Source organism: Ornithodoros turicata, unplaced genomic scaffold (assembly GCF_037126465.1).
Source record: "Ornithodoros turicata isolate Travis unplaced genomic scaffold, ASM3712646v1 ctg00000916.1, whole genome shotgun sequence".
NCBI classification, from domain to species: domain Eukaryota; kingdom Metazoa; phylum Arthropoda; class Arachnida; order Ixodida; family Argasidae; genus Ornithodoros; species Ornithodoros turicata.
Window position 1 is genome coordinate 61,170 of NW_026999418.1, and position 14,244 is coordinate 75,413.

Consider the following 14,244-nt stretch of genomic DNA (forward strand, 5'->3'; position numbering starts at 1 on the left):
CGTTTGTCTCGGGCTGTACACGCTGTTGTGTTGTACTCATACAAATTTGCTGCAAAAAAACTGCAATCTTTGGAAATTTGAAACCATTATGCCTTAATTGTCGGCTCTGATCATGAGCGAGATGGTACGGGGCCCCGGAGCATACGTCCCGTTATGTCCTGGAACCTTGCCAGTCTGGAACGTTGCAGACGAATCATCAATGCAGGTTACCCCACGCCTAACGGAACCTTATGATTTTATGGACCTTTTTCCTTTGATGTTCTTCTCTGTAAAAGCACCCGATCAGTTACAAATATAATGATGAAAGATGTTCCAGCCTCAGACCATCAGTTTCTCTCTTGTTCAACAAATATAATAACACATTAAACTTCCATCTTTCAATCTTTTTACCCCTGTGCCTTTAGTAAAATGACTCTTGGCTGCATCCTGCATTTCTTCTCCCCATGCCTGAAAATCTGAAATCAGTAAAAATAAGCAATGTCCTCAGTTTCAACACAATCCTCATGTGTGTCGTAATTTTGTTGCTCCAGTTAAGAATACAGTATTAGAATTCTGAGTAAAAACACAAGTATAAAATGATAGGAATCATTAAGCACAACGAAAGATTACTGATAATTGTCGAAACCACGATATTTCTTACTCATATACCGACTTCGGTGTTAAGATAGAACAGGTGGTAATTAGACAGTCCGATTGCACAGACTGTACGAACACGCCACTCGAATTAGTCCAACTCGACACTATGGGCGTACATTACGCACCAGTCTGCCGATTTATGCCACTGAATCATTTGCTACAACACATGCAAAATAAGGGCGTTGAACGCGAATGGTATGTGTGTACTAGTGTAACAGAGCATGAGACGTACTTACCGGCTTCAGAATTGCAATTCACTTGGAAGTTGTGTACCTACATTCACCTGGTGCTGCTGCTGCTGCCTGGACTGAGAAAGTGCAGCTGAGAAAAAGTGGACAGGCATAGTAACAGAGCGGGCGTTGAACGCGAATGGTATGTGTGTACTAGTGTAGCATGAGACGTACTTACCGGCTTCAGAATTGCAATTCACTTGGAAGTTGTGTACCTACATTCACCTGGTGCTGCTGCTGCTGCCTGGACTGAGAAAGTGCAGCTGAGAAAAAGTGGACAGGCATAGTAACAGAGCGGGCGTTGAACGCGAATGGTATGTGTGTACTAGTGTAGCATGAGACGTACTTACCGGCTTCAGAATTGCAATTCACTTGGAAGTTGTGTACCTACATTCACCTGGTGCTGCTGCTGCTGCCTGGACTGAGAAAGTGCAGCTGAGAAAAAGTGGACAGGCATAGTAACAGAGCGGGCGTTGAACGCGAATGGTATGTGTGTACTAGTGTAGCATGAGACGTACTTACCGGCTTCAGAATTGCAATTCACTTGGAAGTTGTGTACCTACATTCACCTGGTGCTGCTGCCTGGACTGAGAAAGTGCAGCTGAGAAAAAGTGGACAGGCTGTAGTAACAGAGCGGCCCATTTTACAATTTTGTACAGACGCCCTCACCTTTTGAACCGCGATCACGAAATTCGCAGGCGTTGCTGAAACGTTCCCTCATCTGTTGAACATCGACGGACGAGCCGGACATCCAGCGAGGAACTTGAACGGAATATTTGGCAAAGCTGCTTCACCACTACCACAAATCTCATCCTCAAGCCATGCTCAAGCAGCTCAAGCAAACAAACCGCTGTCTGCTAGCGCATGCGTACGGGAAGCGAGCAGACGGCAAGGCGGCGGCAAAGAAAGACACGTGACATCACTTCTAGCGCATGCGCAGCGCAACTGATTTTCCTCTCCCGAAGGCCAAGTACAAGGAGGCGGCAAAGACTGGCACGTGATGTCCTTGCTGGCGCATGCGCAGCGCAATTAATTTGCCTCTCCCAGATGGGTCACTTGGCCTTCGGGAGACGAAAATCAGTTGCGCTGCGCATGCGCTAGAAGTGATGTCACGTGTCTCTCTTTGCCGCCGCCGTGCCGTCTGCTCGCTTCGCGTGCGCATGCGCTAGCAGACAGCGGTTTGTTGGCCTGAGGATGGGTTGTGGCACGGAGGAGAAGTAAGGAGACCGAACTCCGCTGAAAAACGACGTCCCAATTTATCGAGTCAATTGTTGGCCGCGGCGCGGCGCTCGCGTTCCCTCCGGTACTAGCTCCGCGAAATCGCCTGCACGGCAATCCGCCGTTTATGCTCGAATACTCTACTAAAAAGCGTTCAAAACGAATGTTTGTTCGATAAGCATAAACAACGGTGTCTCCAGTAACGAGTTAATATTTTCTGGTCAGCTACAATTATTTTTTCTTTTCTTTTTTTTTCGGTTTCTGCTACCTCGTTTTTGTCTTATAGATGGAAGCTACCTGTCCGATAAAAATGGAATCGGAAATAAGAAGAGAAAAAAAAAGCGAAACTTTAATACGTAAGACAAACGTCTGACATTGCCGAAGGTGTAGTGTCGAATGCCTCCGACGGAATCCTCTGTCGCTTCTCCCCGGCCGTCTCGGGTATCGTGCCCTTCTCTCTGTGGCGCGCGCGTACTTTGACCGCTGCGCTAACACGCTAACATACCCCAAAGGAAGCAAACGTTGTTCCGAAAAGCCACATTTGAGTGGTATGGAGGAAAGAAAGTCAGGAGGGAAGAAAGAAAGTTAGAAGCTGTGTAATCGAAAGTCGCCGGATGCGATCCTTCCGGAATCGCGCGTTATGTGGGTCGTTGCATAAGCTGGGACTGAGAAGTTTTATCTCCGTACGTGTCAAGCAGTTAAGAGACCTTTGTGTGTGTGAGTGGGGGCAAGGAGGGGCGGGACGCTCTGATGATGGAACACGGTGCGCTTCCGAAGGTTCTGGCACTTAGTTTCTTATATCTTGTCATGCATGCCAATCGCTCGCTTTTGGGAACTGCAAAATAAAGTCGGGATCTAGTCTCTAATTTATGTTGACGAACACTGAAATCTTGAACAACACATTACTTCAAGCATATGCTGCTCAAAGCGTTGCACCGGATATTTTACCACCACCACAAAAAAAAAAGGAACAATACTGCAACACCACCAATATATACCTGCCAGAAAAGCTAAAAAGCCCTAATTGCATTAGATATGGGATTTACCCCCCCCCCCCCCCCCGGTACACCAAGATGAAAATTGTCTTCGAGAAACAGGAAGTGCATGCACTGAATCCTGTACCGCGCGTGTGCAAAACCTGCGACAGAAGTGCGTTCTGGTACCTTGGTATTAAATTCGTGTATGGTGGCATGCGAAATCTGTAACTCTCTATCCCAGCGGATGCATCACAATTACGACAAAAGGCTCCTGTTCCCCAAAGCGTTGTGCATACGCGACAAGGCTCTCGTGCAACAGCTAGAATGCAAATGCGGATTAACCAGCCCAATGACATCATTACCCTACACTGCGAGGTGTTCCCGGGAACTAATACTGATCAATGCAAACCTCGTGGTCGTGCGTTGGCGGTGATGTAAATACGCGTACCATCCTGTACGATGTCGGATAACAACCCTTGTGCTTCTTCGGGTGTCGTGTTTTATCGCAAATAAAAAAAGAAAAAAGAGAATAGCTTCTTGACTGCGAGACCACCACGCTTACGGAGACATTCAAGCCGTCCAGCCAACGCGGAGCCCCCTTCACGGCGGCTTCCCCGCATTCTAAAATAAAAGCTTCTCGCTTTGCACTAACAAAAACTGTAGGCGAAAAATTCACGGAGAGATCGTTCCTTGATACACGATAAGCGTGTTTACTTATCAAAATATTTTTTTCTGCTTCCACTGGACACACAAGTACATCTGAAAGGGTGCATTACAGCAACCTTATTTCAGAGGAGCAAGTACCTGACGGAACGCGAGCGCCGCGCCGCGGCCACAATTAGACTCGAGGAATCGAGACCACGCTTTCTCAACGGCGGCTCGGCAGAGTTCGTTCTCCTTACTTCTCCTCCGTGGGTTGTGGTTTGTGGTAGCGGTGAAGCAACTTTGCCAAGTATTCCGTTCAAGTTCCTCGCTGGATGTCCCGCTCGTCCGTCGATGTTCAACAGGTGACGGGACGTTTCAGCAACGCCTGCGAGTTTCATGGTCGGTTGAAAAGGTAAGGGCGTCTGTACAAAATTGTTCAATGGGCCGCTCTGTTACTACAGATGCAACAAGTGCCAGTCCACTTTTTCTCAGCTGCACCCTCTCAGTTCAGGCAGGAGCAGTATGTATGTAAGTATGTACATAACTTCCAAGTGAATTAAGACGCACGAGTCCAATTCTGAAGCTGGTAAGTACGTCTCATGCTACACACCATTCGCGTTCAACGCTCGTATTTTGCATGTGTTGTAGCAAATGATTCAGTGGCATAAACCGGCAGACTGGTGCGTAATGTACACCCATAGTGCCAAGTTGGACTAATTCTCGTGACGTGTTTGTAAAATCTGTGTAATCGGACTATCTAATTGTCACCTGTTCTATCTTAACACCGAAGTCGGTATATGAGTAAGAAATATCGTGGTTTCGGAAATTATCAGTAATCCTTCGTTGTGCTTAATGATTCCTATTATTTTGTATTTGTGCTTTTACTCAGAATTATCATACTGTATTCTTAACTGGAGCAACAAAATTACGGAACACATGAGGATTGTGTTGAAACTGAGGACATTGCTTATTTTTACTGATTTCAGATTTTCAGGCATGGAGAGAAGAAATGCGCAGGATGCAGCCAAGAGTCATTTTACTAGAGGCACAGGGGTAAAAAGATTGAAAGATGGAAGTTTAAAGTGTTATTATATTTGTAACTGATCAGGTGCTTTTATAGAGAGGACACATCAAAGGAAATAAGGTCCATCAAATCACAAGGTTCCGTCAGGCGTGGGGACACCTGCCTTGCTGATATGTCTGAATGTTCCAAACTGGCAAGGTCTCGTTTGTCTTCCAATCTTCCTATTATGCACATGATTTTGGGGCTGTCCCACACCCCACTGACAAAAACAGAGGAAGATGAAATAGGGGCGGCCCGTGCAGGCACTTGTAAAACACTATGTTGTACTGGAATGTCCTTTTTTTTACCTTCAAGAAACTATTTGTTTATGTTCGGGAAACTACGTGACGGCATTGCACTCAGCGTACTATGCAGCTCAGTATTCGGGATTGTGCTGGATGGCACGTTTCAAAGGATCCAATTCACCTCACTACAAGGCAGTACTTGTACACCACCATGAGGGACTATAATATATGTTACGGTGAGAGGAAACACGACGACAATCAAAACAGTGTTGCCCTGTTCAGTTCTATCAGAGCCCAAACAAACAGTCCAGTGCTTTCCCTCACACACAAAGGCAAGAAGGATGATCCTACTGTCTTTCAACGAGGAAATACTGACTTGTTGCAAGATGAGGATTTCTTGCTAACAACAACAACAACAACTTTATTTTCGTCCTTGGAGAGTGGGGAGTTTCATCGCAACAGGCTATACTCTACCCCAGTGCTTGGTGGAATGGGGGGAATAAAATAACGAGCCCCTTTACAATAACGATCGAAGTCCGATGGTGTCCAGAAATGTCAGAAGAGCTTTGAGCGCAGAGCGTTGCTGGGCTGGATTGGGCCAGGGACTGTAGAAAATTCTTGCCCCGGACCTTAATAGAGAGACTTCTGGCCAAAGTAACACCTATTTATTTCGGAACGAATCCTTCGCGTGACCGACCTCCACGAACTCCAAAGCCCAAAAAAAAACCCAAAAAAACCTCAACTCCAACTTCGTTCTCCTCTCATCGTCTCTCCTCGTCGTCTTCCTTCACAACAGTTCCTACACACTGCCCCCCCGAAGAAATGTCATTTCTTCACACTTCAAGTCTATATAAAAGTTCACCACATCGGACGATAGTTGACCCGTTGGGCAGCTTAACTTCGAATGCCCGTGATTTCTGGTCCCTTCCTGGCAGGCATCGCGAAATCCTTCCTGTTGTCCACCTTTGCCTCGGCCTGCAGTCTTCGCGTACTATGACCAAGTCGCCCTCTTGTAATGCTCTACCACGACGTTTGCTCCAAAGATTCCTTAGTTCTGTAAGGTACTCCCGTGACCATTTCTCCCAGAAAGTACGTAAGCTTTCCGCTCGTTGCCTCCAGCAACGTTGGATGGTGTCGGCTGAGCTTTCCGGCATGTCGCCTGTGTCAGAAGCTGGTAGCGTCGTTAGTCTGTTTCCCGTAAGGAACGCTGCAGGATACAATGGGCGGATCTGTTGATCGTCATAAACAAAAGTGAGGGGCCGCGAGTTTATAACAGCTTCTATCTCGGTAACGATAGTGGTGAGCTCTGTCTCGTTCAGGCACCTTGCGCCGATGGTCTTTTTCAAAGCCACCTTGACGGATCTGGTGAGTCGCTCATAAAATCCGCCCCACCAGGGAGCGTACGGAACATTGTATCGCCAATCAATTGCCCAGTCAGTGATCTTCTCCTTGACACCCTCTCCAGTTACAATTTTCCACAATTTCTTCAACTCTTTGTTGCTCTTTTGAAAGGTCTTCGCATTGTCGCTGTACACCTTGCTCGGTATTCCACGTCGTGCAACAAATCTTCGGAAAGCCAGCAAAAATGTTGGCGTGGACATATCCTGCACTACTTCCAGGTGTACCGCCCTCGTTGTTGCGCATACGAATATCACGAAGTATATCTGCCTCGTTGATCGGCTCGTCCTCACCATCAGTGGTCCTGCGAAGTCAAGTCCAGTGACTGTAAACGGCTCCGACTGCGATACCCTTGACGCTGGCAGCGGCGCTGGGGTTTGTCTTGAAGCCTGCGCATTGTATCGTTGACATACGACGCAACTTCTTATAACCTTCTTGACAGCTTGCCTAGCACGTACTATCCAGTACTTCTCTCGCACTTGTACTAGGGTATCTCGCATACCGCCGTGTAATACATCCAAATGGCACTTTCTGATGATCGCTTCCGAGTAAGGGTCCTGCTTTGGTAGCACAATAGGATGCTTTTGAGCGTAGGGTAGGTCGCTTTCTTGTAATCTGCCAGTCATCCTGAGGATCCCTTCGCCGTCCAAAAACAGACTGTACCCTTGTAGGGGCGATTTCGCAGGCGACGGTCTTTGGCTCTGAACCGCTGCTATTTCTGCATGAAACGCGTTCTGCTGCACGATCTTCAGACAATAATTTTCGGCTTCTCGTACCTCTTCTGAGCCAAGAGGTCCACCTTCCTCACTCAGTTTCTTCTGCTTGGCTACGAATCGCAAGACCCAGGCTACCACATGATGTAGCTTCTTTACTGAGCTGTACCTCTTCATGTCGACGATTTCCCCAACTGTTGCGGTTAGCGTCTGAATCACGTCTTGTGAGACTTTTTCTTCCAGCTCTACCTTCCCGAACTTTTCCCTGTCCATGCTCGACGTAGGCCATTGGCGTTGGTCGCACAAAATCCAGTTTGGTCCCGTCCACCACCGCTGGCTATCAATCAATTTGTCTGCAGTGATGCCTCTGGTCAGCATATCCGCCGGGTTCTCCTTTGTGTTGCAGTATCTCCATTCCGCGGAGTTTGTGATTTCTTGAATTTCCCTCACTCTGTTTTGAACGAACTGCTTCCAGCGGTTGGCGTCCCCTTGTATCCAACAGAGCGCAATCTTTGAGTCCGTCCAGAAATGAATTTGCGTGGGACATGCTTCAAACTTTGCTTTCAGGTACGCGAACAACCTTCCCCCGACGAGACAAGCCATCAGCTCAAGTCGAGGTATCGTCTGCGCCTTTAGAGGAGCGAGTCTTGTCTTTGCGATGAGAAACGCACTGCTTCTCGTCGCAGACTTGTCTTCCATGACTGTGTATGCCACTGCCCCATATGCGGTCGGGCTGGCGTCGCAAAAGATGTGTATTTCGATGTGTCTGACGCCGGCGACCCCATTCGCTCCATAATACCTTGGTAATTGAACCTCTTGAAGATGAGACAGTTCAGAACCCCACTGGCTCCAGGATACTTGCGACTGCGCAGGCAAAGCGTCGTCCCATCCGACCTTTAGCTTCCACAGCTCCTGAAATATTGCCTTTCCACGGATAGTAAACGGTGCCAACATCCCCAGTGGATCAAATATCCGTGCTGTAATTCGTAGCACAAGTCGTTTGGTGGCCCCAGTTGCCTGGTACATGTTCCAAACTCCATCGACAGAAAACGTCAACATGTCTGTTTCTGGCAGCCACGACAATCCCAACACTTTCTGGATCTCGTCGCTTTCGCCTATTTTCCTTTCCTCAGTCTCACCTCTCAGGAACTCACCTCTCACCTCCAGCACGCTTTTATCGTTTGATGCCCACTTGTGCAACTTCATGTTCGCACGTTGTAGGATCTCTGTTGAGTCTTTCGCAATCTTGATTGCCTCTTTTGCATCATTCGCCCCAGTCACCAGATCATCCACGTACATGTGCTTTCCCAGCATTTTTGCGGTATCAGGGTATTCTTGTTCCATGACCTTAAAATGATGTAATGTCGCCGCCAGCAGAAAAGGACTCGCCGTTGTGCCGAAGGGTACCCTTGTCATTCTCCAATGTTCTACTTTCGGTAGCGGGCTTCCTTTTTGTGGCTTTCCTTCATACCAGAGATAGCGGAGAGCATCCCTATCGTCTTCTTTCACTTGTATTTGCAGAAAGGCTTTCTCCACATCCGCTACTAAAGCCACCTTATTGATTCGGAAGTTGATCATTAGCTCCACTACATCCGGGTTTAAATTAGGCCCGACTTCCAAACAGTCGTTGAGGGACTTCGTGCTTCCATTACTTGATGAGCAGTCGAACACCACTCTCAATTTGGTAGTGCTACTCGTCTCTCTCAGTACCGCCTGGTGAGGCATATAGTTGACGACCTCCACGCTCTTCGCCGGTACTCTCTCCGCCATGTTATTTTGACTATACATGCGTATGGCTTCATCATATCTGCTCATGAGTTCTTCATTTTTTGACAGTTTTCTGGTTAGTTGGCCCAGCCTCTTCAGCGCAATCTCTTCGTTGCTGTCCAAGTTCCCTACGGCTTTGTATGGAAGTGATACCTCATAGCGTCCCTCGTTCAAAGTCACCGTTTCGCCGAACCGCCGCAGTGCACTATCGCTTTCACTCTTTTCGATTTCTGGTGCGACTCCAATTGCTTCCAGTTGCCAAAACTTCTGTACGTAGTTATCCTGCTGTTCCTGATTAGCAGAAACTCGTAGTACCAGTGCTTGATTGGACTCGTGACTCCTTCCCGCTTCTGAAGTAGCCCCGTGCACTGTCCATCCCAGCCGCGTCTCTACTGCTCTCAGTGCTCGTCCTAACCTGATCACTTCTCCTGTCACCAGATCCCAGTACACGTCTGTGCCGATGAGAACTTGCACTGGTCCTTGGCTTTCTGCGCACGTCAAATGTTGCACTGCTAGCTGTCTCTCTTTCATCTGGTCCAGTATTCCGGACCCCGGCCTTGGTGTCCTCTGTGTACATATGGTATCCGTTACCAGGACTTCCAGGTCGTACTCGCTCTCGTTGTATATACTTTGCAGTCTCAGTCGAACTCGTCTATATAGCCGCTCTTCCTCTTGCCCTCCAAACACTCCTACTTTTACAGTCTCTTCTCCCACCGTCCTGCAGTGGAGCGTCTGGGCGATCTGCTTGGTCACGAACGAGCGTTGACTGCCGGTGTCGAACATCACTTTACATTTCCGTTGCTCCTTTTCCCCTTTGCACCAAGCAACTGTGGTCTGCAAAACAGTCGTAGGAGCATAATCTTCGTTCAACAGCTCTAAACTCAGTTGAGTTGTTCCATCCGCTGCGCGGTCTTGAATCACCTCTTCATCTCCTCTACGATGATTGCACACCGAAGCCGCGTGCCTTCCTTGGCACTTACCGCATTTCACCTTCCTCCAACATTTCCTCGATACGTGGTTTGGCCAGGTGCATCGGAAACATCGCCCTGCCTCCTGCAGCCTTCGCAGCTTGTCATCCTGTGACATCCGTGCGTCGCACTCCGTGGTCCGGTGATCCCGTGACTTGCAAAAGAAACAATCCGACAGCTGATCTGTAGTGTTGACTAGTGCTGCTGCTGACGACAGTCTCGCTGATCCCTTCGTACGCTGCTTTCGAGCGCCTTTCATTTTTGGAAATCCATCTCCTGTATCTTTTCTTGTTCCTTGAGCAGTAAGCGTTCTTTCCAAGCATTCTACCTCCACTCGTAGGAACTTGATGAATTTACGTAACTTAGCGACGTGCTCCCCGCTGGAAGGTGATGGATTTTCTCTGTCACCTTGTCCGTTGGACGCCTCCTCTCGAGATCCCCCTTCCTCTGGAGATCCATCTTCTGCCTCCAGCATCCTTCTGTTGAATTCCACAACGATGCCTTGTGGTATCAGGCGAAGCATTAGGGAGTACAACATTGACGAAAACGACTCCTCCGAGACTCCTAATGCCTTCGGAGCTCTTGTATGCGATGACAGCTCGTCATGGAGCTTCCTGAGACCCTTTGCATCCTGGTGGGACCTGACTGGTTGTAATCCCATGAGCCTCGTCATGTGGTCCTCTATTTGCAAGGCTTCATTCCCGTAACGACCTTTCAAAATTTCAAGTGCGTCATTGTAGCACCTTTCTGTAGGTGGCAGTCCAGATATTGCTGCTGCAGCTTCCCCAGTGAGAGCTGACCTCAAGTAGCTGAACTTCTCGCAAACGGAAAGCCTCCCATTGTCATGAATGACTTGCCGAAACTGTTCCCAAAATGCCATCCAGTCCTTTCGTTGCCCGTTGAATTTGACTAGGTTAAACTTCGGCAACCTGATCTGCAGGCCGGATGCGGTTGAGTCGCCAACAGGCCTTTCTTCGGAACGATGACTCCCACGCAAACTGGCTACTGAATTCAGTCTTTGCACACGAAACTGTAGCCTCGCCAATAGCGCTGTCGCTAGGTCACTATATTCAAAGCTTTCTTGTTGTTCGGCCTCGAGTTCTTGTTCTGTCCAGAGGACCTCCAGTTCTGCGTCCACTGCCTCCAACTTCTCCAGTTTCTTCTTTAGCTGTGCAGTCAGGACCTCGATTTCTTCCTCCTGAAGATCTGCTTCGGTGAGCTTATCCAACGCTCCATTGATCGAGCGAGAAAGAGCACTCCTCAATCCTCCTCGACGCCGCTTCAGTTCTTCCATCCTCTGGTTGTTCGTTCTGGTGGTAGGCCTAACGTTCCACGGCGCTTCTTGTGATGCCACACGAAGTCTTTCGGCTCTTCTCTCGCAGGTCCGCTTCCCGGGTTTCGGCACCACTTGTCTCTGTAGAAAATTCTTGCCCCGGACCTTAATAGAGAGACTTCTGGCCAAAGTAACACCTATTTATTTCGGAACGAATCCTTCGCGTGACCGACCTCCACGAACTCCAAAGCCCAAAAAAAACCCAAAAAACCTCAACTCCAACTTCGTTCTCCTCTCATCGTCTCTCCTCGTCGTCTTCCTTCACAACAGTTCCTACAGGGACCGAGCAATTTCGGTAGGGAGAAAGGGCGAGAGTCCAGCTGACGAAGAGACTCGGAGAGTGTGGTTCGGGAAGGTTCGTAGTGAGGGCAATGAAGAAGAATGTGCTCCAGATCCTCAAGAGCACCACAGTGGCAACAGGTGGGAGAATCAATGTGTCTCAAGCGGTAACGCCACTGAGCTGTAAAGGCCACATTTCTTGCTAGTTCTCATGACAGGCATGCAAAAACAGCTGTTAAGGCATTTGAGCACCAACAAAAGTGTGATGAACATAGGAGGAGCAGGAAAGCTAGCTGGTGTTGACTTGATGTTAATGCTGAAGTGTACACTTTTTACCCTGTCTCTCTTGCACTTTGTGTATTAAATCTTCATTGCTGGTTCGTGTGTCTATGTGTTCGTCTCGTCCCGTGTTCGTCCTGTGTTTTCCCTCAAACTCAAGGCAATGTTAACATCAAAAGAAAAGTGTGCATAGATTCTACACATAGCACCACAGATGGGTCATTCAAGATGATAGTTGTGTACTGCCACTTCATACATTTTGGGTAATGGTTCAGGTGAAACACTTTACAGCAATGCATGCTCTCCTGCATTGACTTTTCAACTGAAGACAATATGCCCCATTTTGAGCTTGGTCTGGGGTATATTACAGCAGGTAAATACATTTAAGTGAGGTGACATACATACACATAACACACATAATTGGCAATTTGTATATCCTATAAAGTGTTCTGACCTGAGAAATCTTGTATAAAAATTGTGTTAATATTCTGCCAATAAGAAGTGGAATAAACTTTCCACTCACGGCACTAGGCAGTTTGGTTTATTCTGTGTGTTTATATCTCTCCAGTACTGAGTATTCTCTTGCAATATAACGAGACAACTGCCCCCTGACCGATTGTATTGTTTTCTTCAGCTGCAACAGATGCTTTTTACCATGAAAATACTAACATCAGTTGGCATTGCACGCATAAAGCCTTGGTGAGCTCAAAGCCGCTGTGTGTATTCTTGTGAATGATTTATCTAAGGAAATGTACACCCTTCCAACAACCACGAGCAAACTCTTCATGACTATATAACGCATAATTATTTAATTAGATTAAAGGACAAATATATTGCCATCACACCAGCTCAATTGCAGTCTTTCGTTGTCATCAAAAGTATGGTGGCCGGGGTACATGACTCATCAACATTCTGATAATGTAATCCACATACAATGCTCAGTCATTTTTAAATTTTTCATGCACATCAGTACGCCTTGTATATTCAAGTTGGCTTCTATCTTGTCTCATGCTAGTGTTGGCTATCCGTGCGGTAGCCAGAAAATATTATGGGAGGTTCTATGGGGACCTCCCAGATGCACTACCAAAGGTACGATCTTGGGGGTTTGAACCCGCCTGGCTATGCCCCTGTTGGCTATGCTATGCTAAACATGCTGTGACACCACTGAACAAAAATTGCCAAACAACTCCGCTTTGTCTCAACAAACATGCAAGGAGTTAAAACGGGTGCAGCTGTGTGAAAGCCAACCACTGCAGAAATGCAAATAAGAACAACAGTTCTGGAACCTGACGTTCGAACAGCTACTGGGAATTCAGAAGATCATACTATATGCGTGAAAATAACTAGCACAATCACATATGTTTGTATGTTCATGCATTTTGCCTCAGCAACTGAGTTCCAATGTATGCTTGATTGCATTTATTTAGCATTTGTTTCGAGAGAGGCAAAAGTCCTCAAGATATTGCAAATCTATATTGTAAATCTACTCAGTATTGGCCAGTTAGATCACACAACCTGGTTGATTCATTTTATCAAGCTTTGTTTCACACCTCAAGGAAACGCTCTTCGGTAACCTCAGTGAGCCACACACGCAGTCCAGGTCCAGTTTTGGATATTTTGACTGGTCTCGTTAGCAATACCTTGTTCCAAAATACCACAAAATCCAGCTGGACACGATATCAATGAGCCTGCTGCCTTGCACTTCATCGGAGCGGCCCCCTGCTGGCTAGCAGGAAGGTATCGAATAAGAAACAGGTGACTGGCTGTTCTGTGCACCTCTCAGTGTGTGTGGCCGCTTCTGTTTGCTGCTAGGGTGTCACTCCCATAAAGAAATGCAACGCCCCGGTGCTCCATAAACTTTTGTCCCAATCTGTTCGAATATTGATGCACAGATGGTGTTAAGAAAGCCATAGCAGCAGGGCAGTTTTCAGAAGCAGCTTTTCAACCAGATTCCAAGAGTGTGCCAAGCAGCAGGAAATACACCCAGCCAGAGGATTTCTGTTGAATTCATGCTTAAGGACCTTCACATCTACATCATTTACTCATGAATGCAGCACTGTCATGTGACAACACATCACAGTCCATTAATGCTTTGAACATGAATTGAGGTTTACCCTCTGGTTGGGCGTGAAACAATGAATCTTTCAACAGCTCATGACCCATTTTGGGGGTCATGACCCACAGTTTGAGAAACACTGGTCTACGCATTTGTTCCAACAATAATCTGGCATCCTTCAAAAACACCATCAAACAGGACTTTTCTGCTGATACGTAGGGTGACACGCAATTACTTTTTGATTATGTGCATTTCTCTGCTGTGCAATATCTTTGCTATTTGTTTCTTATACTTGTCATGTGTTCTTGGTATTTCTGTTCTCCTCAAATTGTGTAGACATTTGCATTGACTGTGTCTTGGACTGTTCAACAGGGCTTGCCCAGTATCAGTATCAGAGGATACTGTCATGAAATAACAATAAAAACCTGAAAACTGAA

At 47.2% G+C, this 14,244-nt stretch overlaps 1 protein-coding gene across 1 annotated transcript; it reads right to left on the reverse strand.

Moving 5' to 3' along the window:
- Positions 1 to 5,847: 5,847 nt before the first annotated feature.
- On the reverse strand, positions 5,848 to 11,154 carry LOC135375684 (uncharacterized). The gene has a single exon (XM_064608341.1). It carries the CDS (start codon positions 11,152 to 11,154, stop codon positions 5,848 to 5,850), a length of 5,307 nt encoding a protein of 1,768 aa, XP_064464411.1.
- Positions 11,155 to 14,244: the final 3,090 nt, after the last annotated feature.

Bases quoted from the DNA above. Each gene is read 5' to 3' on its own strand.
- LOC135375684 (XM_064608341.1), bottom strand. From the start codon at position 11,154: ATGGAAGAACTGAAGCGGCGTCGAGGAGGATTGAGGAGTGCTCTTTCT.